We start from the raw sequence: 27,997 nt of genomic DNA, 5'->3' as shown, positions 1-27,997 counted from the left end.
AGTATTAGGCCTAATATTTAACTCATGAATGATGGGTTGCATACACTTCTAACTTATGCTACACATCTCTACTAACTGGGCAAAACTGGTTGAATCGACGTTACCAAGTCATTTCAACCAAAACAATGTGATGACATTAAATCAACGTGGAAAACTGATTGGATTTACAAAAAGTTATCAACATAAGGGCATTTTGTAATTTTTACACCTAACTTTTAATCTAAATCTAGTGACATGGTGACTTTTTTTTAAAGTTCACCTTAGTTGAGTTCACATTAGTTGAACTGACGTCTGTGCCTAGTGGGTAGTCTGTCTTCACAGTTCTCTTTGCGCAATTACGCACCTGACCTCTCCACTGCTTCTCAGCTACAGCTATTCCTCCTAACACTTGGAGTCCCAGGAAAAGCTAGACTAGAATAGCTTGTTGTACATTTAATTCAAGCAGTTTATTTACTACTAGCCTATCAAGGAGAGATTTCAGCTTGCTGAATGTAAAATAGGGGAGTTTTAAAGGAGAGAGAGCGCACGATGGTGTGATCAAAGTACACCATATGAGTAGCCTGCTAATGTACCGTTCTGGAACTTGTAAACTGTCGGGAATAGAACCAAACTGATCCATATGGTTGCATAATCAGGCCTAGGCTGTATGCAGTTTTTTTGGCATGAAGCATTCAAAACAGGACATTTGAGCAGTTATTCAAATGAGCCTACATCATTGCAGTTTACAGCCCTAGACAATAATTGTGTACTCACTTGATAACAATAATACTTTCCTCATTGCAGTGTGTTGTTGTAGCCTAGGTAGAATAATGTTATTGTCTCAACGTAGGCCTAATCAATAGTGGAGCTTTGCGTGCCCGACTGCTGCCTGGAAGAATGTACAGATCTACCATTTCATAATTTAACTTTTTTTCTTGCACTTTGACAGGTAACTATTTATAGCTATACTATTTAGCTAATGAGGAGCCTAATAATAGGGTGGCAGGTAGCCTAGTGGTTAGAGCATTGGACTAGTAACCACAAGGTTGCAAAATCAAATCCCCCAGCTGACAAGGTAAAAATCTATCGTTCTGCCCCTGAACAAGGCAGTTAAGCCACTGTTCCTAGAATGTAATTGAAAATTAGAATTGTTCTTAACTGACTTGCCTAGTAAAATAAATAATTACAATGATTTACCTTCTTACTTCAGCTACACATATCCAGCTGTTCCTGTGCATAATAGGCTACGCAAGCCACTCCGCTATTCCTCTTCATGTGAAATCTCAGGAAAAGCTTTAGGCTGCAAAAGCTATAGGACATTTATTTTTAGCTTTTTTTATAGTAGGCCTAATAGCCTTTTCATGTAGAGAAGCACGCTTGCTCTTGCTAATTGCTGAATGTAAAATAGGCCTAGGCCAAAGGAACTGTCAGGGAAAGATAAGGAAAGAGAGAGTGCGTTGGTGTGATCACTTTGGCCAGTGATCATAACATTGTTGCACTGATGCATTACAAATGGTTCTCGTCCTTGGTGTGGACGGTCCTTTAGATATGTTTCTGTTATATAATTTCTGACATTTTGGTAGGCTATTTGTTAGTCAACATGTCTTTAATTAGATACATGCAGCTTCTCCTCTGTCATTATCTGTTGCCTTAGAAGACTAAATAAACCCTTACTCACCAGAATAATGTCATAAATTATAGAATGAAGGCTTTAATCTAGTTGACATTGGTAAAGTTGTCTCTGTCATCTCTGCTTCTTTCACGGAGCAAAGACGTTTATGGACCGCGGAGAAATGCAATAACAAAAAAAATGTCCAAATTACATAAGTTTGACCGGTTGTAAGGAAATAGAAAGCTGTGAAAACTGATCAGATTTCAGTTTGGTTTGGATGCCTATTTTATGTGGTAGAAATACAATCGGCTTGTATGATTTTGATAAAGATAGCACCCCCACAGATTGTATCTAACTGCACATTCACATTCTCTCAAGATGCTGAAAGAAAGAAATCATATTTCTCCACTCCTGTTCCCAAGTCAAAATTTACCTACATCTGGTTTATAATTTTACTGCAAGAAATGCTTAATTGTGTAGGAGTTAATATTACTGCTATGTGAGAGGTTATAGACCTACAGTCAGTGTCCAGATTTCAGTTTCCATTTAACCCATCCGAACAGTAGGCTACAGTTCCCTTGACATGCCATAGGCTTATTTGAAGTCTCGTCTTGTGACTGTGGAATTTGTATAGAGCCTCACAATCATCACATATAACACAGCCGGCACTACTATCATCCTCTTTTACCAAATCTTTCCCAAACATGACTTTCCTGGCCGTCCCTTCTCTTTATTTTCAACTCTCCATTTTGCAGATTTTCTCTTATTGAACTTCGACATTGCCCCTGTGTATCGACTTTTTCTGCCCGTTCCCAAAAGCATTTGACGATTGGCGTGTAGGCTATTTGGCACGCGTACAGTTAGGTCTTAATGCTTAGGCTTATGCACTAATCAAAGATAATGAAAGAAAAACATTAATGTAGCCTATAGATATAAATTGCACAAGAATGATACATTTATGGATTTTGTAAGGTATTGTTTTCTCTTTTATTCAACCCGCCCGCCCCCCACCCTCCACCCACCTGCCTTCCTCCAGACAATATATCATGACCCTAAACCCCCCCACACCGCAGATATAACCACGGGGACTGCGAGTCAAACTAGGGCCTGTACTCCGAAGATGTTGACTGTTTTTATGCTTGCCAGTTAGCTAGTTTTTCTCAGCTGTGGATAATGGATAACAGTTTTCTACTGGTGAAAACATTAAACCTCATAAAATAATTCATGATAATTCATGGTAGCCTCGTAAACAATTAATTTAGACATGCCGTTTATTTGAAACTGGCATTTATTTGATGAAATGTGTGCCATTACCCGGCTATTAAAAGGGACAGGCAGCTATTTGAGACTTAGCGTTTAATTTAAGTTTTACGGTACAGGGCTGTATATATATATACACTACATGATGAAAAGTATGTGGACACCTGCTCATCGAACATCTCATTCCAAAATCATGGGCATAAATATGGAGTTGGTTCCCCTTTGCTGCTATAACATCCTCCACTCTTCTGGGAAGGCTTTCCTCTAGATGTTGGAACATTGCTGCGAGGACTTGCTTTCGTTCAGCCACATAAGCATTAGTGAGGTTGGGCAATTAGGCCTGGCTCACTGTTAGCGTTCCAATTCATCCCAAAGGTGTTCGATGGGGTTGTGGTCAGGGCTCTGTGCAGGCCTGTCAAGTTCATCCACCGATCTCAACAAACCATTTCTATATGGACCTTGCTTTGTGCACAGGGGCATTGTTATGCTGAAACAGAAAAGGGCCTTCCCCAAACTGTTGCCACAAAGTTGGAAGCACAGAATCGTCTAGAATGTCATTGTATGCTGTAGCGTTAAGATTCCCCTTCACTGGAACTAAGGGGCCTAGCCCGAACCATGAAAAACAGCCCCAGACCATTATTTATCCTCCACCAAACTTTACAGTTGGCACTATGGATTTGGGCTGGTAGCGTTCTCCTGGCATCTGCCAAACCCATATTTGTCTGTTGGCGTGCCAGATGTTGAAGTGTGATTCATCACTCCAGAGAACGCGTTTCTACTGCTCCAGAGTCCAATGGCAGTGAGCTTTACACCACTCCAGCCGACGCTTGTCATTGCGCATGGTAATCTTAGGCTTGTGTGCAGCTGCTCAGCCATGGAAACCCATTTCATGAAGCTCCCGACAAACAGTTATTGTGCTGACGCTGCTTCCAGAGGCAGTTTGGAACTCGGTAGTGAGTGTTGCAATCGAGGACAGACAATTTTTACACGGCAGTCCCGTTCTGTGAGCTTGTGTGGCTGAGCCGTTGTTGCTCCTAGATGTTTCTACTTCACAATAACAGCCCTTACAATTGATCGGGGCAACTCTAGCATGGCAGATACTTGACAACTGACTTGTTGGAAAGTTGGCATCCTATGACAGTGCCACGTTGAAAGTCACTGAGCTCCTCAGTAAGGCCATTCTACTGCCAATGTTTGTCTATGGAGATCGCATGGCTGTGTGCAAAATTTTATACACCTGTCAGCAACAGGTGTGGCTGAAATAGCCGAATCAACTAGTTTGAAGGGGAGTCCACATACGTTTGTATATATAGTATACTTGTTTTTTTTTCTTAAACCTCCCGCGGGCCAGATTGAATGGGCTCGTGGCCCAGATCCAGAGCCATATGTTCCCCACCCCTACTATAATTCCTATGGCTGTATTCTCCATATATCCTCATCTCAAATTCCCTGCTTGTTTTGGTAAAGTTTTTGTCATTTGCAGACGTTAGGCCAGTTTAAATGGAAAAAAACAGGACTGTTTCTCTGCCCTCCGTCCCAGTAACAGATTGCTCCAGGCAGGGGGTTGTAGAGGTCTCCAGTGACAGACAGTCTTATTGATACACAGCTCTGCTGAGCAGAGAGCCAGCCAGCGCTGCTGTCAGGGCTCCATCACTCCTTTATTTATCACAAGACAGCTGCCCTCTCTCCTTTGCTCTCCCTCTCTCTGGCTGCTGTCACTCTCAGCACTCTGAGTTGACCCCCAGAGCTCCCTAGAATGTCAGATGGAGACGAAAGCGGAGCTGTTGTCAGTTTATTACCATCGCCTCCCATTTCAATGAGAGATGGTGTTTTAAACCTGAGGGGGGGTTGCTCTCTTCATGACTGTGAGGTTCAGTTGAATAGAAATGTATTAAGTCACACATGGGAGGTATGTTGTTTCTCACCTCCGCTAGGCAGCGGTCATGATGATGTGTGGTGTGCTGCTAACAGAGACCCCTCACACCTTTCTCTGACAGCTGAGTGACAGGTTGGATTATTTTAAAAACTTGTGTCAAAATACACCTTGAAATATCGATATAGAGGACTGAGGGTGAAAAGATTCAATTTGCCCATCTGTCTTCAACAGCTACATTCCACCTCTCTTGGAGATCGGTGTGGTTTTGACTGTGTTACAGATTCAGTAGTAAAGTCCCTGATTATGGCCATTGCCCACCCACTCCATCACACAGGCACAGGGATTAGTGTATTGTGAAAGTGGCCTCTGTCACACTACTGTCACTAGGCAGCATCACAGACAGGAAACGATGTACTACTGGGCCGTGGAGAGGATTAAAACCTCAATCTGTCAGACAACAAACACAAAATGTTAACATTTTAACAATAACATATTTATTAGTTAATATTTATTCATATTAACAATAACATATTTTTATTTCTAAAACGCTTTATTAAAATCTCAAAGTGTAGGGTGATTCCTCACGAAACTAGAAAAAAATAACATGATTTTGGGGATTTTCACAACATTGTATCTTAAAGCATAATTAAGAAATAATTAATTGAAGTTGGAACATTTGTGACATTTTGGCCTTACCCAGACCTCCTTTAAGACTCTATAAGGTTTCATCTGTAGGTGCTACAAAGCATAAAATGGTGTCATATGACGCTTTACCGCCCGCTCTGTAATATGAGTTGTTTTTTTATTTCAATAACGATTGTCTTACATTCATTTAGGGATTAGTGTATTGTGGAAATGGTCTCTGTCACACTACTGTCACCAGCAGCATCACAAGCAGGACACTACTGGGCCATAGAGGCAGAGACAATGGGATGATTAAAACCTCAATCTGTCAGACAACAAACACATTATGTTAGTAACAATAACATTTTTATAAAGCTTTTCATGTAAATCCCAAAGTGACTGTTAAAAGAACATAGAGCACAAATGAAGTCACTGCACATAATACACAACACTAATACGTGGAAAACTTGAGAATAGATAAGGGGTTGGGGGAGTGGAGTAGTGCAGTCAGTTTGCCGGTTATGAAGGCACAGTGGAAGAGATGGATCCCACACACAGCTGGCCAGATCCTCCTTCCCCCTCCCTGCGTTGTCACTCTCAGGGTCGCCAAAGCAGCTTTAGCACCAGGCAAACTGTCATCCCTTCAAACCTCCCCTCCCCCTACTCCAAGCCCCTACTCCAGGGTATTTATATCTCCTCTCTCTCCCACAGAGAAGCAACATCAGTTCCCATGAAACCCCATGTTGTGTGGAATGGCTGTGGTGTATGTTGAGTATCAAGGTCCTCTCATTTTGTCTGTGCTATAGCCCTCTATTTACTTCCCTGCTTTTCATCGCTCCATATTCCTTTTTTTCTTTCTCTTTCCTGTGTTAGTTATCCTCCTCTCAGTGACAGACTAACCTTTTAACATGCACACACACATGATTGCACACACACACACACACATGATTGCACACACACGCAAAAAGGCATGCTCACCCAAGTGTCAAAACAGCTGGGAAGGCCCATGATTTAATTTCCATGTGACAACCTTAAGTGACCTCAGCTGCCTGTCAGAGACCTGGGTAGCTGCAAGCTATCTCAGGAGACATTTGGTATGCTGATGTCAGGGGCTGAGGTGGAGCACTGTCATCTGGCAGTCTCTTCCTTCTCCTCCTCTATGTGACTTCACTGCTTTCTCTTCGTCTGGTTGAGGCCAGGGTACACTTTCACTAGAGGTAGGGGTCAATCTGACAGCCTCTTTCTCCATCAGCAATTATCAACCTTATTAGGGAAAAGGGGATAGCTAGTTAGTTGTACAACTGAATGCATTCAACTGAAATGTGTCTTCCGCATTTAACCCAACCCTTCTGAATCAGAGAGATGCGGGGGGCTGCCTTAAACAACATCGTCGGCGCCCGGTGATCAGTGGGTTGGTTAACTGCCTTGCTCAGTGGCAAAACGACAGATTTTTACCTTGTCAGCTCAGGGATTCGATCCAGCAACCTTTCAGTTACTGGCCCAACGCTCTAACCACTAGGCTACCTGCCTCCTAGCCAGAGGAGATCACTCACTCTTTTACACACTCTCACTTAACTGACATTAAAAGCCTTTCAAGCACAGTGAGAGTGATGATAATGAGTGGCTCAGCACACAATGCAGATTTTCTCTCTACTTCCTCTCTCTCTTTACACACACACACACACACACACACACACACACACACACACACACACACACACACACACACACACACACACACAGAGAGAGAGAGTAATGACTCATCTGTGGAGACCTACGGCCCATTACAATCATAATTCATGTGCGGTGAGTTTTTTTAGTCATTGATTAATACGATTAATGACCACACTGCCGCACACCTTGGGAGGAAATAAATAACGTTAGTAAGTTAGTCTTCAGAGCTGCTTGCTGATATGAAAGTGTTAAGAGTGGTAGTGAATGGGATATGAATTTAAATCTAAACTTGGCGTTGCATCTACGAGGCTGTTGCTCGGCCCTGTGTGTGACTAACAGCCTTCCATTAAGAGAATCAGTCAGCTGTTGTGTTATGTTTTAAGGATAAGTCTTGGTCTGTGATATTGCTGTCTGATCAAGTCATTTCTCTGGTTAACAGGCAGAGCTTGACCTATGACGTGAGTGAACCCTAATGCAATTGGACCAAGAGAGACTGAATCTCCACAGATATCAGTCCAGTAGTGTTTTTGTTAGCCTTGGGCCTACTTGTGTTCCAAGCAGAGAGGGATTTCCAGTTGCTCCTGGGCAGAACTTCAGCTTATCGGTTAACTTAGAAGTTGGACTTAAACCTCAGGTGGTCGGAGCAGAGCCCATCATTCTGTTTTTTGTTTTGTTTGAGACAGCAAAGAGCTAGGTCCTTGAGTAATCAGACATGATTCAAGTCCAGCACAGTGTTTACAGGTCCTGAGTGCGGCTGATGTTTAAGTGGGTCTGGAAATGTTGTGTTCCATAAACACAGAGCTCCAAATAAAAAGAGCAAGACAAAATGCCTCATTTATTGCAGTGTCAAAGATGTGGTTGCCATAACACTCATTGTATTGATATTCTTGTCAGTCTACTAGGCTCCAGTGAATGCTTAGTGCCACCCGTGGAGGGAGAGAGGAGGGGAAGGAGGAAGGGGGGAAATGGCTTTAGTATTACATATAATGCTGATTCTAATCTCCGGCTCATAATAAAAGTGCAAAGCTTTCTTTATAAGGCTGAATGGTGCTGTGAATTCTAATGGGCTAATAGAGAACAGAGCCGTCTGCTTTTATGTGCTGCTGGTCCCCAATTGGGAATCTTTACCTTTCAAAAGGAACGTGTGTGTGTCTGTCTATGTGTCTACCCCTGGTCAGAGTGCGAGCAGAGATATGCAGAGATAAGGACAAAATGAGAGGGATACGGTCGTTACTAGTTACCACAGCCACAAAGTCTTAATTATGTCTAAACCCCGCCTATTTCTACTATTTCTATTCTTAAAATCTGATTTCAAACCTAATCTTGACCTTAACCACACTGCTAACCTTATGCCTAACTCTAACCTTAAATTAAAACCAAAAGCAAATTGTTGTTTTCATAAATTTTTACAATATAGACAATTTTTACTTTGTGGCTATGGTAACTAGTGACAACTGAGGGATACAGAGAGTGGAAGGGAGGGAGGGAGGGAGAAGTGTGGAATCCATTCCCTCTTCTAGGCTGTTTATGGGAGATAAAAAGGCAAAAATGCCTGTGTCCACATTTCAACTTAATCTGTCCTCTTAACGATTTCCATCCTGCATTTAAAACACTGGGGGTCTGCTAGAATATCTGCCTAGCTAATAAAAGTAAAGGAAGGGACCGAACATGTAGGTTTAAGTGTGTGTGACAGTTGAAGGGAAATAAACCTTTTAAATGCCAAAGCAAGAGGGCAGGAGTCAATTTCCCAGAGTGCATTTTCAAAGCAGTTTCAAAGGCGAAAGGTAGTGCAGCAGATCAAATCAAATTGTATTTATCACATGCGCCGAATACAACAGGTGTAGTAGACCTTATAGTGAAATGCTTACATACAAGCCCATAACCAACAATGCCGTTTTGAAAAAAAAGTGTTAAAGTATTTACTAAAATAAACGGTAGTAAAAAAATAAATAATAACAAATAACTAAAATAGAAAAATAACAAATAATTAACCTCTCTTGGGCACGTGAGACGGTAGCGTCCCACCTCTTCAACAGCCAGTGAAACTGCTGGGCGCCAAATTCAAATACAGAAATACTCATTATAAAAATTCAGAAAACAAAACATATTTTACATAGGTTTAAAGATTAACTTCTTGTGAATCCAACCACGGTGTCAGATTTTTAAAAATGCTTTACGGCGAAAGCATACATTACGATTATGAGAACATAGCCCACAAGACAAATCATTACAAACCGTAGCCAGCCAGATAGAACAGTTACACAATTTAGAAACAGAGATAAAATGAATCCCTTACCTTTGATTATATTCATATGGTTGCACTCAGCAGACATTCATTTACTCAATAAATGTTCCTCTTGTTCGATAAAGTCTCTTTATACGCAAAAACCTCAGTTTTGTTCGCGTTTTCTTCAGTAATCCACAGGCTCAAACGCAGTCAAAACAGGAAGACAAAAAAAAATCTAAATTGTATCCGTAAAGTTCATAGAAACATGTCAAACGATGTTTATATTCAAACCTCAGGTTGTTTTTAGCCTAAATAATCAATACTATTTCAACCGGACAATAACGTCGTCAATATAAAATGTAAACAAGAAACGCACTCTCTCGGTTGTGAGCAAGAAAAAGCTCCATGAAACTTTAGGGTCCACTCATTCAGACTGCTCTTACTTCCTCATTTTTCAGAATACAAGACTGAAACACTTTCTAAAGACTGTTGACATCTAGTGGAAGGCATAGAAACTGCAAGTTGAGTCCTAAGTCAAGGGACACTGTAATGGCATTGAATAGAAAACTACAAACCTTCTCAGGTTTTCGCCTGCCAAATCAGTTCTGTTAAACTCACAGACACTATTTTAACAGTTTTGGAAACTTTAGAGTGTTTTCTATCCAAATCTACCAGTTATATGCATATCATATCATCTGGGCCCGAGAAACAGGCCGTTTAATTTGGGCATGCATTTCATCCAAAATTCCGAATGCTGCCCCCTCCCCTAGAGAAGTTAAGGAGCAACAATAAAATAACAGTATGGAGGCTATATACAGGGGGTACCGGTACAGACTCAATGTGCGGGGGCACCGGTTAGTTGAGGTAATATGTACATGTACGTAAAGGTAAAGTGATTGCATGGATAATAAACAGAGTAGCAGCAGTGTAAAAATGGGGGTGGGGGGGGGACAATGCAAGTAGTCTGGGTAGCCATTTGATTAGCTGTTCAGGAGTCTTATGGCTTAGAGGTTGAAGCTGTTAAGCTGTTGTGCGGTAGTGGAGAGAACAGTCTATGACTAGGGTGGCTGGAGTCTTTGACCATTTTTATGGCCTTCCTCTGACGCCGCCTGGTTTAGAGGTCCTGGATGGCAGGAAGCTTGGCCCCAGTGATTTACTGGGCTGTACGCACTACCCTCTGTAGTGCCTTGCGGTCAGAGGCTGAGCAGTTGCCATACCAGGCAGTGATGCAACCAGTCAGGATGCTCTCGATGGTGCAGCTGTAGAACTTTTTTAGGATCTAAGGACCCATGCCAAATTTTTTTCAGTCTCCTGAGGGTGAAAAGGCGTCATTGTTCCCTCTTCACAACTGTCTTGGTGTGTTTGGACCATAATAGTTTGTTGGTGATATGGACACCAAGATCTCACACAGCCCACAGATAAGAGTCCCATAGGAGCGCTGGTACTAAAGCTGGTACTACATAACCCAGCTATTCCCAGGGCAGGGCAGGCTGCTCGGCTCCACAAGCCCCATACACAGCCAGCAGGGTCAGGGCTGGGCAAGGGCCACTTTAAAGCAGACCAGTATCTCTGGCACACGGTGTGGCTCTATCACTGACATCACACTGCCTGGTATCATTTCCACTGTGTTGACTGTCAAAAAGAAAGCCAAATTATTGATGTGCCCTTGTGGACATGTACTAGTTTCCTATCTACGTTAATATAATTTGATTGTTTGATGTTTATTCTACTTGTATCTCGATTACAATTGCTACAATGACTACCACTATAGCCATTTCTGAAATTCCATTTCACCCCAGATTTGTTCAAATAGCTACAGTATATCAGGTACCTAATTCATTAACCTTCTGCGACTTCTAATTAGTTTTTGATTCATTTGTGTGTGTTTGCATGTGCATGAGAGTGTGTGTGCGTTTGTCCATGTTTTTTTTGTGTGTGCGGATGTGCACACATGCATGTGTGCGTATACGATGTGTGTGTCTGCGCAGCATTCTTCCCCCTGGCTGCTGTGTTTACTTGGTGTGGTGAATGGGAGGTAGAGTGACTGAAACACATGAAGGTATCAAAGGCATTTCTGTGGGGTTGTGTGTAACAGAGTTAAAACACTGCCTGCTGTTCTAGTATGTGCTCTGATTTAGAAAACGCAGGGAGGGGTTGTGGTGCAGGGAGCCGAGGGGAAGGGGAGTGCTCCCCGTGGTGGTAAATAGGAGGGGAACTACTGCAGCCATCTGAATGGCTCCAGAAGTGACCGCTGTGTGACTGTATTGCGGGATATTTATGGTTCAATTAAATCACCCATTAAAACTCTTACCACCATTCTAACAGAGTATGACTTCCCATACAATAGATATAAAACATTTAGCCTGGGCCCATATTGTACGTGCTGTAGCCACAGAGAGGAGTTGGTTGAAGCACAAACTGACTGGACAACCAGGCTATTAAAGAGGCTGTTCACTCAGTGATATGAGTGTTAGACTGAGGTATCTAACCACTGTGGTGTGTGTTCCTGTCTCCTCTCCCAGGCTGTGAGGACATCGTGGTGGAGAGCCTGGCCCTGGACTCTCTGGTCCCCATCCTGAAGTGGAGCTCTCAGCCTTACGGCTCCAAGTGGGTCTACCGCCAGGCCCTGCACTTCCTGTGTGAGGAGTTCAGCCAGGTCGTGACCTCTGACGTTCTCTACGAGCTTAGCAAGGAGCACCTGCTCACCGCCATCCAGTCAGACTACCTGCAGGTGACCACCGCTGTCTGTGTGATTGGACTGAATGCATTTACCAATTATGTTATCCTGTCTAAATTACCCATTTGTAGACTGTGCTTTGATTTGAATGTCCAAATGGCTCATTTGTAGTCAGTGCTTTGATTATAATGGCTGACAAAATAAGAAACAACTTTTTAATGTATTTTCAACCATCCAGTTTTCACGTAAATTTGCGAGGCAGCTAGGGTATGATTGGTTTGATAAAATGATTTAGTGAAGTGGCAACACGCACGCAGATGCATAAGCACAGACAGAGTGAGAACATTCCCTGGAGGCATTGCCTTCAAGGATGGACTCTAATTGAAGCTGAGCTCTGTTCTGCTCTGCTGTGCCAAACTCCCTGGGTATCACACAGGACGGCTGAGGTGAAACGCTGTAATCCAACCAGACAAATACAACACTCAGCCACAACTACACCATGTCACAACATCAACCACATATGCAAGCATCCTCACTGCAATGTTTAACCCTGTCCTTACTCTTTTCCTTTCCTATCACCATCCCCCAATCTTCTTCTCTTTCACCCCTGCCCTCCTCTCTCCCTTTCACAGGCGAGTGAGCAGGACATTCTCAAGTACGTTGTTAAGTGGGGCGAGCAGCAGCTTATTAAGAGAATGGCAGACAGGGGTAAGATAATACACTCCATAATTACCCTCAGAGCAGGCCCCCTAATGGCTCTGGGAAAATACGCTCTAAAAGGCTATAAAAGAAGCACCTCAATTGTAGATTGCAGTATTTTGTTTATGTGTAGCTCTGAACCCGACTGAAAATACTGTATCGTAAAACAATAATGAGTGTAGTGTGTATGTTGGCCGTCCTAACCATAGAATGAACTACGAACTGTGTGTTTTTTGCGTCTGGTTTCTTTTCCCAGAGCCCAACGTGCTGAGTGGGACGGCCCACAGTGTGAACAAGCGGGGGGTGAAGAGGAAGGACCTGGATGTGGAAGAACTGAAGGAGATCCTGTCCCCGCTGCTGCCCTTCATCCGCACCGAGCACATCCTCCCTGCCAACAGCGATGTCCTCTCTGACGCGGTCAGTAGTCATGGATGATTCATCATATGTTGGCTTCAATACAGTTTCTGCTGCCAATACATAAAGTGCAATCAATCTATCTATCATGTTGACTGACCTGTCCCTCTAGGTGTGTTCTTTTGTGTTCTCTTTAAATCACCCCCCTCATCTTCCCGTCCACAGACGAAGAGGGGTCTGATCAGCACCCCTCCATCGGACATGCTGCCCACAACAGATGGGGGCAAGGCCAATTCTTGGTTGCGACAGAAGAACGCTGGCATCTACGTGCGGCCCCGTCTTTTCTCTCCCTATGTAGAGGAAGCCAAGGTAGGACACTCAGCATCGAGGGGTTAATGACGATTAGCAGTGCAGGTTATCTCTGTTCGATCTCATCTCTGAGGGTTTGGGTCAGGCCGAGGTCGTACAGACTCCTAACCCGTCTCCTTCTCCCCTCAGTCTGTGCTGGATGAGATGATGGTGGAGCAGACAGATCTGGTGCGTCTGCGTTTGGTGCGCATGTCCAACGTGCCTGACACCCTCTACATGGTCAACAATGCCGTGCCACAGTGCTGTCACATGATCAACCATCAGCAGATGGCCAACAACCAGTCCACCGTCCCGTCCGTGGTGGCAAATGAGATCCCAGGTTAAAGGAGAAGACTGGTGCCAATAAGGAAGCCATTTTGTATAACATATTAGTAACATTGACATGGTCCACTAATCCTCTGTGTGTGTGTGTCCTGTCAGTACCCAATCTGGCGGTGGTGAAGGAGATGATCCGGAGGCTGCAGGAGCTGAGGCACACAGACCAAGTCCAGAGGGCCTACGCCCTCAACTGTGGCGAGGGGGCCACTGTCAGCTATGAGCTGCAGCTGCGTGTATTGAGGGAGTTTGGCCTGGCGGACGGGGCTACTGAGCTACTGCAGGTGAGGACCAGGTCTGAGAAAGTAACCAGGCTATAGACTGATAGACTTGGTGTACTATGCTGATGACTTGTATGCATTGTAGTTGTAGACCATTTAGATGCCAATGCAAATTATTTTGTTTATTCTCAGAACCCCTTCAAGTTCTTCCCAGAGGAGCGTTTTGGAGACGAGAGTCCGGTTCTGGCCCTGCGCCAGACAGGACATTGTCGGGTCAACAGCAGCCCAGCGATGGACAGCATGTTCTCAGACCTGGAGGGCCTGGCTGGGTTTCACCCCCCGCTGCCTCCCCCTCCACCCCCATACCACCCCCCTGCCACTCCCAGCCGTGCCCAGCTGAAGGGGGCATGGAGGCCCCATGTGCCCATCCCACCCCCCACCCGCTCCTTCTCCTACCCCTGTAACCGCACCCAGCTCCAGCTCCACGCCTCAGCCAAGCATGGTAGCCCTGACTACCCCTCTGCCCCCAGGCCTCCACCTCCAGACTGCACCAAACCCCAGGCCATGGGTCGAGCCCTGCTCGCAGAACCACAGGTGAAGGTCCACATGTCATGCTGTGTGTGTGGATTGCATTTGGTCAGTGTAGCTGTAGAAGTGTATTGTGCTGTGGTCATGTATAGCTCTAACTAGCTGTGTTTGTGTGCTTCTTTTTGTTTCTCCAGCTGAGCATAGAGCCTGTGATGAGGGAGTTCATGCCTGACATCGCTCTGGGCGTCTCTGTCATGACCCTGAGGGAGCACCGTATGGGGAACAGGGACGGTCACAACCCTCACCCTCATGGCCCCACCCTGACCCCACACCTCCCCCCCGGACCCTGTCCCTCAACTCGCCTCAGTCATGGCCACACGCACTCCTGTAAGAGGCACGCTCCAGAGCCAAAGCTGGAGGCCCAGGCAGAGTTCCCTGACCTCTACGACTTCTCCTGCCGACCAGCCACCCCGACCTCCAGCCACCCCCTGGCTCCTCCCTTCGCAGGGCCAGACCTCTACAGCCACAGCCCCTCCAGCAGCCTCCCTCCCTCCTACGTGTCTGACACTCAGGGATGGACAGTTGAGGCACGCTCTGACCCCCTGCACTTGGACGTGCTGGGCCTGCCCCCCCAGCGGCAGGATGGAGCTCTGGCTAATCCCTCTGGTTCCCATGCCAAGGCAGGACATGTCCCCAGAGGACAATCAAACAATGAGACTGACCTCACTCACGGCCTTGGCCACTTGTGGGGCTCCGCTAGTGGAAACCTAGAAGGGTATGAGGAGAGGCCGTCGGCCCACAGTGAACCCCAGGAGATTACTGGCGAGTCCACAGGGTCAGGGGCCCAGCAGCCTCATAGAAAGAGTGTTAGCGAGGAGGCTAACAGAGACCGCAGGTCGCCTAACAAGCCTGACTACCCTTACAAGAAGTCAGCACTTTAACCCATGGGGAGGAGTGGGGGTTGAGTTGTCTAAAGGGAAAGGTGGGGGAAATGACCTCCAGTCATGGACATCAGAGCACTAATGAGTGTGTGAAGGGTTGGCTAATGATTTCTATTTATATATTGTGTGTGTAAATATCCCACCTCCTCCAGCCCTCCCTTTATGACATAGTACTGTCTTCACCTCACGTCTCCTCTGATTGTTAAAGACTAGCGGCATCTAGTCTGTAGGTTAGAGAAACAGCAGTGACTGTAGTGTTGCAGTCAGACTGTTGAATTGAAGCTTGCCGAAGCCAACCTCAGTGCTGCAGTTTTACAATATCATTCCAGCAGTACTGTTTAGGAGGGGTTTTGCCTATTTTCCTTGAGCCTTGTTGCACACAGAGGTGTGTTGTAACCTCTTAGATGTGGGAGTCAGGAATGAAGATCATATCATTACGATCATAACAACAATGTGTTATGATCGTAACAATTGTGTAATATAGCTGAAATATGTGCTGAGGACATGTGATATACATAAGGACTGTAGTCATCAGCATATACTTTACCTGGGAGATATATACATAGGATCTCAGTATAAACTAGTGAACACCAGCACATAGCTCAAAACAGCGTTATCTTCATGATAAAGTTATGTAAAAACATGTCTGTATTTTCTTGCTCCTCTCATTTGTATTTCCTCTCTCTTCCTGTAGCATTCCTCCAGTACGTACCTCACCTGATTGGTTACATTTGATTTCCCCTTCCTGGTGATGAGTACTAGGCTCTGGCTGGTTCGGATCAGGCAGGAAGTGGATCAGACGGGAAGTAGGTCTGTGGAGGCTGTCATTGTTCTCTCTGGATACCGCGGTTGTCTTCTGGGTTATTGTTTGTGTCCAGAACTCACCAGTGCTGCTTCTGCACAGTCTCTGGCTTTTATATTCTCACAAAAGCATGAGCCTAGGGTTTTCAGAATGAGAGAGGAGGGTGAGTGCATAGGTTGATGACTGAGGTACACTGGGAAAGATAAGGGTGCCATGGCAACTGTTGTACAGTGGTGTGTGATTGAACGCGCTAGTCAGGAGATGTTTGTATTCAGCAGAACGTGTGTGTGGTTTCGTACTCCCAGGCAACTGTTTAAACAGTGTCAGTACTGTAGACTCAGTATCCATCTTTAATCAGGTCTGTATTTACATATCAACACGAGGCTCTGAGATGATTAACCAGTGACCGACCATAGAATGGTATGGCCAATATGCTTGAAACCACCTTGCTCTTTCAATGGAATTAACAATTAGAAGCCTTAATCCACATTTTGAAGTGACCAAACGGGATTCATCACAAGCGTGATGCCACCACTGGCTCTCCTAGTTGTCAGTGTGACTCTTCTGTACACCCTCTCTACACACACACACTCCATTCCAATGTACTCTGTCTAATGTTCATTTTGGTTGTTCCCATGCACTACGTGACCACCATCACGCCACCTTTTGGCCAATCCTGGACCTGCAAAGACCTGCTCTTTCTCTCTCTCTGCCATCAGAGATTATGGCATACTGAATGAGAGCTATCGGGCCTGTTGCTACAGAAACCAAAGTGCACACATCAGAGCCTGTAAGATCAGCCACACCTGTCTCTCCTATGACAAACTGACAAACCCATGATACATAAAGATGCAACATTGCACTGTAGGAACAATCCATTTCACATGGGAGCAGGGGGGAATATGAACAAATTAATTTAGAACAAAAGGGATCCAGAACACCTAAATCATTCTTTAGTAAATAAAATTGTATGGCCTCCATCACCTGCATTCTACCATTCAGAAATCCTGAGCATTGCCTGTAAATAATAATTTGATATACTGTACAACAGAAATCCTTGTTATTACATTTTAGTGGCTTTAGATGAATTATTCAGCTGTTTTGTAGCTGTGGAGGACTACAGTGTGAAGCTGTTTAAAACCACATTTCACCTAGAAAGAATAATCAGTCTCAAATTTTTGTTCTTAAATGTTTTGTTTTATGGAAATTGTCTAATATTGTTATTGGTGAGAATACCACAATTGTGTAGATTTTATACATTTTATTTTTAAATCTAGCACAGGATTTTTAAATTAGCGCAGGAACATGTAGATGATCTGTAGATATTCACTCTGCCATGTAGTAATGAAGTTGCAGGGCAGAAACATGTTTTTTTCCATCCAGTTTGCTTTGGGGAAAAAATTCAAAACTTCAGATTCCTCATGTTCATGTTGGTTAGTTGCTTTATTTTCCAGGACAGTGTTCCCTTTGAATAAAAAGCCTCCACATTCTCTTTTTGCTCTTTGCTGTCAGTGCCTTCCCCTGCCAGAAACTGGGCTTTTGTTGGAGAAGTGACTGATATCCTATGCAAGCCTTTTCTACAAGCTTACCAACCTGCATCAAATAGTCCTTTGTGAAACTCATATAGCTAATTATTTGTTTACATAGTGGGTTTTTTGCTACCTTTGAAATTGAACCCTCTGGAACTGTGATTAGTTATTTGTTGAGAACTTTATAATTGAACAGGTACTTTGTACTTGTTTGATCTATATAAACACTTCTGTAGATTCCTGTACTAAGTTGTATTTAGTTTCACTGGTTCTATTTTTCTACTGTTACCTCAAAAGGTGCATAACAGTGATGAACTTGGGCATCTTTGAAATAAACTGCTTCAATATAATTCTAGACTGTGTTAAGTCATTGAGTTCAACCTAGAATAACAATGAGTCAGGCATCTAAGAAGTACTTTCTGGTTCAAGAAGCAGTGCGACTTCGCGGGGTCGTGTTTCGGAGGACGTATGGCTTTCGACCTTCGTCTCTCCTGAGTCCGTACAGGAGTTGCAGCGATGGGACAAGACTGTAACTACCAAGTGGATATCACGAAATTAGCGAGAAAAAGGGGTAAAAAGTATTTTACACTAGCCACATAATCACATCACGGAGTATGCTGGATGAACTATTCAAATGTTTAATTAACAGGAATGCTAGTGACAACATTAAATGGACACATACTGGATCTGTTTCAATATGAATGGCAGTGCATCCTCATCAGGTGTCACATTATGAAATTCTAATGACAACTTGGACATAATTGACCAAATAACAGTAAGTCCATGACTAAAATGACTAGATTCCATCAGCATCTCTCCAAGCCTGCTAACAGAATGCTACTTGCATGGTACTTCAGCTTCTCATAAGACATGGAACGCCATTTGAAATCCATGGAGAACCATTCGAGAACAACTTTTTTGGCAAAACTTTCAACTTCATAAACCTCAGTAACAGCATATTTTATAGCAGCACTGTTATTTAAAGCAGAAGGTGTTTGGTGGACAGAACCGTTTTGCTATGAACCCAAAGTAACATTACAAAATTGCACAAGTAAACAACAGGACACCGTGGGGCAGAATGACATCAGCTGTTCATATGTCGCCTCTTCATCAGCTCCCCAAAGAATTGGTGGATGGCTTCTGCTGTGATGACCTGAGAGGGAGAGGGGAGGAGTGGTTCAATGGAGATTAGAGATGAACGACCAAAGTAGTAGGTCTGCAGTACTTGTTTTACTTTTCAGCTACTGTTTGGGCCCAAGCAAATCAATTATATACATTCAATCATTCAGTGCTGACGTGTCAAGTAACCTGCAGTATGGACTGCTGCTCATAGATTTTGGTTTCTTATGCTGTGTTTATGTGCTCTCAGAATTATTGGAAATATTCTGGAACTATCACCAGACATTTTGTCCTCAGTAAACAATAAACATACAGCACCTCACCTTTCCTTCATCAGCAATCTGCTGTAGGAAAGCCATCAGTTCAGTCTCCATCTCAATAAACTCAGAGATAGAAGGAACAACAATTACTTTCATCAATCTGGTTCATCAAATGGTATAAACCCTGTGTACATCTACAGTTAATAGCTGCCAAACAAATAAATGAAAAAGATGGTCCCCATCCTTAAGTTAAACAATCTCCAGTTGCTGAATGCTGTCCAGAGTACTCAGGCCTGACATAAGCAGACTGTTGAGACTAGCAGTTCCTTGCTCTATAGTGCCTCGGTTCTCACAGGCCAGGACAGTGTCTGACTCATCCAGCAGGCCCTCTGAGCAGAAATGACAACACATATTCAATGGAAACAGCTCTCCACCTTTATCCAATCCAAAGGGCTGAGACTACAATGTGCTGAAGAGCCCGTAGTCTATTGCTACCTCATACAACCCAATGAAACGGTTAGCTACAGCAATCTGTTCCACATCAAATAGCTAAAAACAACAGTGGCTGCACTGTGCTTTGAATAAATCATGGCAAAACACACAATCTCAAGAGAGAAGCATCTTTACTGGCCCACCTTGCAACTGACGCAGGTGCACAGCTTGACTCTCCAGTGGTTAGGCCAGAACACAGCCCCTTCCCTAGCGCTCTCCAAGCCGTGGGCCTTCAGCTTCCTCAGCCTGCAGTACACAATATTGACCTGGCTCTTCACAGGAAGACCTGCGTTACCTTTCATGCTGTTCCTCCAGACCGTAGTCGGTACGGCTCAGGGGAGCCTTCACTTGCTAGCTCCAGGGCCAGAGCAATTTACAGATGTTCTGGGGTAATTGTCACATCTGGGGATCTTATCCGCTGCTAATGACAAGTTAGTCTGGAATTCCACTGAAGTAGTTAACTTTTATTAAAACTTTTCCATCATTTGAGGTAGTCCAAAAGACAAAATAATATAGTGGGCTCACAGTTCGGGCTATATCCATATCACACACAATTGCATTCAAAACCGAAAGTGAACTTACTACGTTACCCATAATGCACGTCGGTGTTTTAAAGCTATACCCCCACTTTACCAACACTACCCACACTCTGGATGGTGATTAGACCTAACACCACTCCAACACTCATACAAAGGCACAACACCCAATGGTTTTCATTTCAGTTATATGGACATTAGACATGTTACCCCTTTGGGATCTTGATTTTTTTTCTTCTTCTTCTTTTCAGTTCACAAAGTTCCCTGAACTTGTCCTGTTCAGTAATAACTTCACTTGACGGAGCAAATAGTCTATACAGTCCATATTCCCTAATTGCCAAAAAGCACATGGAGCGGTGGGTAGCAGCATACAAGGGCTGTTGGTTTAAGAGGAGGATACCTAGAGAAAAAGGCAAGTCAGTGGTTCCAGTACCTAGCAGTAGTACATTGTGTAGTTCCAGTGTGAATGCAGGACCCCAATTTATCTCTCCTGAAAAAGTCAAAAGGTTAACACTGTTCTATTTCAAGAATGTTACTTTCCGTTTACAAAAATACCTGGCTTTCTTCCCATACAAAATAAAATAGTTCCCAAAGCATAAATGGCCCACGGCTCAATGCATAGAATATCTAACTGTCACAATTTACAGTCCCGCCTACTTCAGTGTGTTTTTTTAATATATTGAATTTTAAATTTTTTAACAATAATAATGCAGCAATAAGTAAATGCCCTTTTTTACCTCCCAGAACAGTTTGTATGGAACCATTCAGTTCATCATCAACACCCAATCACCTAACCGGTTTCTTGTTCCTCTGGTCTCCCTGTGGGAGTCTGATCCAAAGCAGGGTGAGTAACAGTCCATGTTTGGCCTTGTTGCATTACTTGACTGACCCCACTTGACTGAACTCCATCTGGTGTCGCAGACCCACTCACAAAAGAAGTGGTATCAGAAGCAAGCTCTGCGTTCTTCTCACTACCATTGTCACTGTTTTGTTCGTCCATGAACAGGTTGGGTAGATCCAGATCAGAATCATGGAGGCCTGGATCCAGATCAGGTGATAAGACCTCTGCAGGTTGCCACGCTTCGGCGTGTGTGAACACCCAACTGTTGTCTAGAGTCGTGCGGGAGTTGTACGGCTTGAGTTTGTCATGATGAATAACCTTCACCTTTGTTCTCGGGCTCTTTTGAATCTGGTAAACCAAGTCGTCCAGCTGTCCCAGTATGAAGTAAGGACCCTCATAGGATGGTAGGAACTTACTAACTTTGTCCCGCACCCGCTTGTTCCTTTAATTAAGTACTATACTGTGTCACCAACGTTGTAGTGTGTCCTTGCGATATACTTGTCATACTGTTTTTTGACACGCTCCACAGACTGACCCAGCGCTTCCCTTGCAATCTTGTGAGCAAGTTCCAATCTGTCTCGTAGCTGTGCCACATACTGTGGAGGGGTCTTGGCGTGCTCATGATGAGGTGGCAAACCTGCCACAGGGCAATGGGTTCTGTTACTTCTCTTCCAAGGAGCATCATGTTTGGAGTGAACCCTGTTGACCTGTGCTTTGTTGCTCTAAATCAAATAAAATTTTATTTTTCACATACACATGGTTAGCAAATGTTAATGCGAGTGTAGCGAAATGGTTGTGATGTTGAGTGTGAGGTTATTTTACTGACACCACACTCCGAGGGCCCTCACCTCCTCCCTGTAGGCCATCTCGACGTTGTTGGTAATCAAGTGTCGTCTGCAAACTTGATGATTGAATTGGAGGCGTGCATGGCCACGCAGTCATGGGTGAACAGGGAGTACAGGAGAGGGTTGAGAATGCAACCTTGTGGGGCCCCAGTGTTGAGGATCAGCGGGTTGGAGATGTTGTTTCCTACCCTCACCACCTGGGGGCGTCCCATCAGAAAGTCCAGGAACCAGTTGCACAGGGCGGAGTCGAGACCCAGGGTCTCAAGCTGAATAACGAGTTTGGAGGGTACTATGGCATTAAATTCTGAGCTGTAGTCGATGAACAGCATTCTTACATATAGTTGAAGTCGGAAGTTTAGCCAAATACATTTAAACTCAGTTTTTCCACAATTCCTGACATTTAATCCGAGCAAAAATTCCCTGTCTTAGGTCCATTAGGATCACCACTTTATTTTAAGAATGTGAAATGTTGTAGTATTTGGTAGCATTGCCTCTAAATTGTTTCACTTGGGTCAAACATTTCAGGTAGCCTTCCACAAGCTTCCCACAATATAATGGGTGAATTTTGTGGGTCATAATGGGTGAATTTTGCGGGTCATAATGGGTCATTAAGGCTAAACAGTTCTATTTTTGTTTCATCAGACCAGAGGACATTTCACCAAAAAGTACGATCTTTGTCCCCATGTACAGTTGCAAACCGTAGTCTGGCTTTTTTATGGCGGTTTTGCAGCAGTGGCTTCTTCCTTGCTGAGCAGCCTTTCATTTTATGTCGATACAGGACTCGTTTTACTGTGGATATAGACACTTTTGTACCGGTTTCCTCCAGCATCTTCACAAGGTCCTTTGCTGTTGTTCTGGGATTGATTTGCACCTTTCGCACCAAAGTACGTTCATCCCTAGGAGACAGAAGGCGTTTCCTTCCTAAGCGGTATGACGGCTGCGTGGCCCTATGGTGTTTATACTTGCTTACTATTGTTTGTACAGATGAACGTGGTACCTTCAGGCATTTGGAAATTGCTCCCAAGGATGAACCAGACTTGTGGAGGTCTACACATTCTTTTTTTTGGCTAATTTCTTTTGATTTTCCCATGATGTCAAGCAAAGAGGCACTGAGTTTGAAGGTAGGCCTTGAAATACATCCACAGGTACACCTCAAATTGACTCAAATTATGTCAATTAGCCTATCAGAAGCTTCTAAAGCCATGACATAATTTTATGGAATTTTCCAAGCTATTTAAAGGCAAAGTCAACTTAGAGTATGTAAACTTCTGACCCACTGGAATTGTGATACAGTGAATTATAAGTGAAATAATCTGTCTGTCAACAATTTTTGGAAAAATTACTTTTTTACAAAGTAGATGTCCTCACAGACTTGGCAAAACTGTAGTTTGTTAACAAGAAATGTGTGGAGTGGTTGAAAAACGAGTTTTAATGACTCCAACCTAAGTGTATGTAAACTTCCGACTTCAACTGTAGGTATTCCTGTAACGATCGTCTACTTCGTCCTCCTCCTCAGACGAGGAGAGGCGAGAAGGATCAGAGGACCAATGCGCAGCGTGATAGTTTGACATAATGAGTTTTAATAAAGTAAGACGAAACACAAACACTTTAACAGACTACAAAACAAATAAACGATGTAGACAGACCTGACTTGAGAACTTACAATAGACGAAGAACGCACGAACAGGAACAGACTACATACATGAACGACAAACGAAACAGTCCCGTGTGGTAGACATACGGACACGGAAGACAACCACCCACAAACAAACAGTGTGAACAGCCTACCTTTATATGGTTCTCAATCAGAGGAAACGTCAAACACCTGTCCCTGATTGAGAACCATATAAGGCTAATTACCACTGACCTAAACATAGAAACACAAAACATAGAATGCCCACCCCAACTCACGCCCTGACCAACTAAACACATACAAAAACAAGAGAAAACAGGTCAGGAACGTGACATAACCCCCCCCTCAAGGTGCGAACTCCGGACGCACCACCAAAAGTCTAGGGGAGGGTCTGGGTGGGCATCTGTCCACGGTGGCGGCTCAGGCTCTGGGCGTGGTCCCCATCCCACCATAGTCAATCCTCGCTTCTTTAGCCTCCTCCCAATGACCACCCTCCAAATTAACCCCACTGGATTAAGGGGCAGCACCGGACTAAGGGGCAATACCGGAATGAGGGGCAGCTCCGGACTGAGGGGCAGCTCCGGACTGAGGGGCAGCTCCGGACTGGATGGCGGATCCTGGCTGGCTGGCTCTGGCGGATCCCGGCTGGCTGGCTCTGGCGGATCCCGGCTGGCTGGCTCTGGCGGATCCCGGCTGGCTGGCTCTGGCGGATCCCGGCTGGCTGGCTCTGGCGGATCCCGGCTGGCTGGCTCTGGCGGATCCCGGCTGGCTGGCTCTGGCGGATCCCGGCTGGCTGGCTCTGGCGGATCCCGGCTGGCTGGCTCTGGCGGATCCCGGCTGGCTGGCCCTGGCGGATCCCGGCTGGCTGGCCCTGGCGGATCCCGGCTGGCTGGCTCTGGCGGATCCCGGCTGGCTGGCTCTGGCGGATCCCGGCTGGCTGGCTCTGGCGGATCCCGGCTGGCTGGCCCTGGCGGCTCCCGGCTGGCTGGCTCTGGCGGATCCCGGCTGGCTGGCTCTGGCGGATCCCAGCTGGCGGACGGCTCTGGCTGATCCCGTCTGGCGGAAGGCTCTGGCTGATCCTGTCTGGCGGAAGGCTTTGGCTGCTCCTGTCTGGCGGAAGGCTCTGGCGGCTCCTGTCTGGCGGAAGGCTCTGGCGGCTCCTGTCTGGCGGACTGCTCTGAAGGCTCATGGCAGACGGGCGGCTTTGCAGGCTCAGTACAGACGGGCGGCTTTGAAGGCTCAGTACAGACGGGCAGTTCATGTGGCGCTTGGCAGACGGCCAGTTCAGACGGCGTTGGGCAGACGGGCAGTTCAGGCGCCGCTGGGCAGACGGCCAGCTCTGACGGCTCGGGACAAACGGGCAGCTCTGACAGCTCGGGACAGACGGGCAGTTCTGGGCAGACTGGCAGTGCAGGCGGCTCTGGGCAGACTGGCACACCTGTAGGGAGGAGACGGAGAGACAGCCTGGTGCGTGGGGCTGCCACAGGACCCACCAGGCTGGAGAGACCTACAGGAGGCTTGATGTTAAAAGGCACCTGAAGGACCGGGCTGTGAGGGAGCACTGGAGCTCTGGTGCGCAGCCTTGGCACCACTCCCCCAGGCTGGAGTACTACTCCAGCCCGTACCCTCCAGAGTGCAGGCACAGGTTGAACCGGGCTGTGGATGAGCACTGGAGATCTAGTGCCTACTACGCGCACCTCTCCCTTAGGCTCCACTCCCACATTTGCCCGGTACGAGCGAAGCGTAGGCATAGGACGCACTGCACCCTCCCAGCGCCCCGGAGACACAGCACGCAGAGCCGGCGCAGGATACCCTGGACCGAAACTGCGTACCGGAGACCAGACGCGCTGAGCAGGCACAATACGCCCCGGCTGGATGCCCACACTCACACGACACTTTCGGGGGGCTGCCCTATAGCGCACCGGGCTATGGGCACGCACTGGCGACACCGTGCGCTTAACCGCATAACACGGTGCCTGACCAGTGACGCGTTGCTTATAACAAGCACGAGGAGTGCGCTCAGGTCTGCTACCTGGCTTAGCCACACTCCTCTCTAGCCCCCCCCAAAAAAATTATGGGGCTGCCTCTCGTACCTGTCGCGCTGCCTTGCTGCCTCCTCATATCGCCGCCGCTCAGCTTTCGCTTTCTCCAGCTCAGCTTTGGGGCGGCGATACTCCCCAGCCTGTGCCCAGGGTCCTTCTCCGTTCAAGATCTCCTCCCATGTCCAGGAGTCCTGGGATTTCTGCTGTTGCTGTCGCTGCCCTTTTCCCCGCTGCTTGATCCTTGTTTGGTGGGTGGTTCTGTAACGATCGTCTACTTCGTCCTCCTCCTCAGACGAGGAGAGGCGAGAAGGATCAGAGGACCAATGCGCAGCGTGATAGTTTGACATAATGAGTTTTAATAAAGTAAGACGAAACACAAACACTTTAACAGACTACAAAACAAATAAACGATGTAGACAGACCTGACTTGAGAACTTACAATAGACGAAGAACGCACGAACAGGAACAGACTACATACATGAACGACAAACGAAACAGTCCCGTGTGGTAGACATACGGACACGGAAGACAACCACCCACAAACAAACAGTGTGAACAGCCTACCTTTATATGGTTCTCAATCAGAGGAAACGTCAAACACCTGTCCCTGATTGAGAACCATATAAGGCTAATTACCACTGACCTAAACATAGAAACACAAAACATAGAATGCCCATCCCAACTCACGCCCTGACCAACTAAACACATACAAAAACAAGAGAAAACAGGTCAGGAACGTGACAATTCCTCTTGTCCAGATGGGTTAGGGCAGCGTGCAGTGTGATTGCGATTGCGTCGTCTGTGGACCTATTGGGGCGGTAAGCAAATTGGAGTGGGTCTAGGGTGTCAGGTAGGGTGGAGGTGATATGATCCTTTGCTAAGCACTTCATGATGACGGAAGTGAGTACTACAGGGCGATAGTCGTTTAGCTCAGTTACCTTAGCTTTCTTGGGAACAGGAACAATGGGGGCCCTCTTGAAGCATGTGGGAACAGCAGACTGGGATAGGGATTGATTGAATATGTCCGTAAACACACCAGCCACCTGGTCTGCGCATGCTCTGAGGACACGGCTAGGGATGCGAGGGTTAACACGTTTGAATGTTTTACTCACGTTGGCTGCGGTTAAGGAGAGCCCGCAGGTTTTGGTAGCGGGCCGTGTCGATGGCACTGTATTGTCCTCAAAGCGAGCAAAGAAGTTGTTTAGTTTGTCTGGGAGCAAGATATCAGGGTCCGCAACAGGGCTGGTTTTCTTTTTGTAGTCCGTGATTGACTGTAGACCCTGCCACATACCTCTCGTGTCTGAGCCGTCGAATTGCGACTCTACCTTGTCTCTATACTGACGCTTAGCTTGTTTGATTGCCTTGCGGAGGGAATAGCTACACTGTTTGTATTCGGTCATGTTTCCGGGCGCCTTGCCCTGATTAAAAGCAGTGGTTCGCGCTTTCAGTTTTTCGCGGATGCTGCCATCAATCCACGGTTTCTGGTTGGGGCAGGTTTTATTATTCGCCGTGGGTACAACATCACCGATGCACTTGCTAATAAACTCACTGAATCAGCGTATACATCAATGTTGTTGTTCGACGCTATCCGGAACATATCCCAGTCCACGTGATCGAAGCAATCTTGAAGCGTGGAATCAGATTGGTCGGACCAGCGTTGAACAGACCTGAGCATGGGCGTTTCCTGTTTTAGTTTCTGTCTATAGGCTGGGAGCAACAAAATAGAGTCGTGGTCAGATTTGCCCGAAAGAAGGGCGAGGGAGGGCTTTGTATGCGTCGCGGAAGTTAGAGTAACAATGATCCAGGATTTTGCCGGCCCGGGTCGCGCATTCGATATGCTGATAAAATTTATGGAGCCTTGTTTTCAGATTAGCCTTGTTAAAATCTCCAGCTACAATAAATGCAGCCTCAGGATATGTGGTTTACAGTTTACATAGAGTCCAATGAAGTTCTTTCAGGGTCTTCGAGGTGTCTGCTTGGGGGGGGATATACACGACTGTGATAATAATTGAAGAGAATTCTCTTGGTAGATAATGCGTTCGGCATTTGATTGTAAGGAATTCTAGGTCAGGTGAATAAAAGGAATTGAGTTCCTGTATGTTATGATCACACATGACTCGTTAATCATAAGGCATACACCCCCGCCCTTATTCTTACCAGAGAGATGTTTGTTTCTGTCGGCGTGATGCGTGAAGAAACCAGGTGGTTGTACCGACTCTGATAACGTATCCCGAGTGAGCCATGTTTCCGTGAAACAGAGAATTTTACAATCTCTGATGTTTCTCTGGAAGGCAACCCTTGCTCGGATTTTGTCTACCTTGTTGTCAAGAGACTGGACATTGGCAAGTAGTATACTCTTCTCGTTGTTTTGGGCCTGCTGGGATCAAACAGAGGATCCGCTTTGAGAAAGTCGTATTCCTGGTCATAATGTTGGTAAGTTCACGTTGCTCTTATATCCAATAGTTCCTACCGGCTGTATGTAATAAGACTTAAGATTTCCTGGGGTAACAGTGTAAGAAATAATACAGAAAAAAACAAATTA

The 27,997-nt window shown here is 45.6% G+C and overlaps 1 protein-coding gene across 1 annotated transcript in view; it reads left to right on the top strand.

The window, feature by feature from the left end:
* Positions 1–18,037, top strand: part of LOC120023115 (BTB/POZ domain-containing protein 7-like) — a 55,570-nt gene extending 37,533 nt beyond the window's left edge. The window contains exons 4-11 of the mRNA XM_038967088.1: positions 11,775–11,983; positions 12,562–12,637; positions 12,885–13,045; positions 13,208–13,351; positions 13,481–13,670; positions 13,772–13,950; positions 14,080–14,481; positions 14,610–18,037. Of these exons, the coding sequence (XP_038823016.1) occupies positions 11,775–11,983; positions 12,562–12,637; positions 12,885–13,045; positions 13,208–13,351; positions 13,481–13,670; positions 13,772–13,950; positions 14,080–14,481; positions 14,610–15,356 (2,108 nt within the window). The 3' untranslated portion in view covers positions 15,357–18,037. The remainder of the gene's footprint in view (positions 1–11,774; positions 11,984–12,561; positions 12,638–12,884; positions 13,046–13,207; positions 13,352–13,480; positions 13,671–13,771; positions 13,951–14,079; positions 14,482–14,609) is intronic.
* Positions 18,038–27,997: the final 9,960 nt, after the last annotated feature.

The sequence above is a fragment of the Salvelinus namaycush genome, chromosome 28 (genome assembly GCF_016432855.1).
Source record: "Salvelinus namaycush isolate Seneca chromosome 28, SaNama_1.0, whole genome shotgun sequence".
Taxonomy (NCBI): domain Eukaryota; kingdom Metazoa; phylum Chordata; class Actinopteri; order Salmoniformes; family Salmonidae; genus Salvelinus; species Salvelinus namaycush.
The sequence above is the reverse complement of the archived record's forward strand: the minus strand, read 5'-3'. Positions and strand labels throughout refer to the sequence as shown.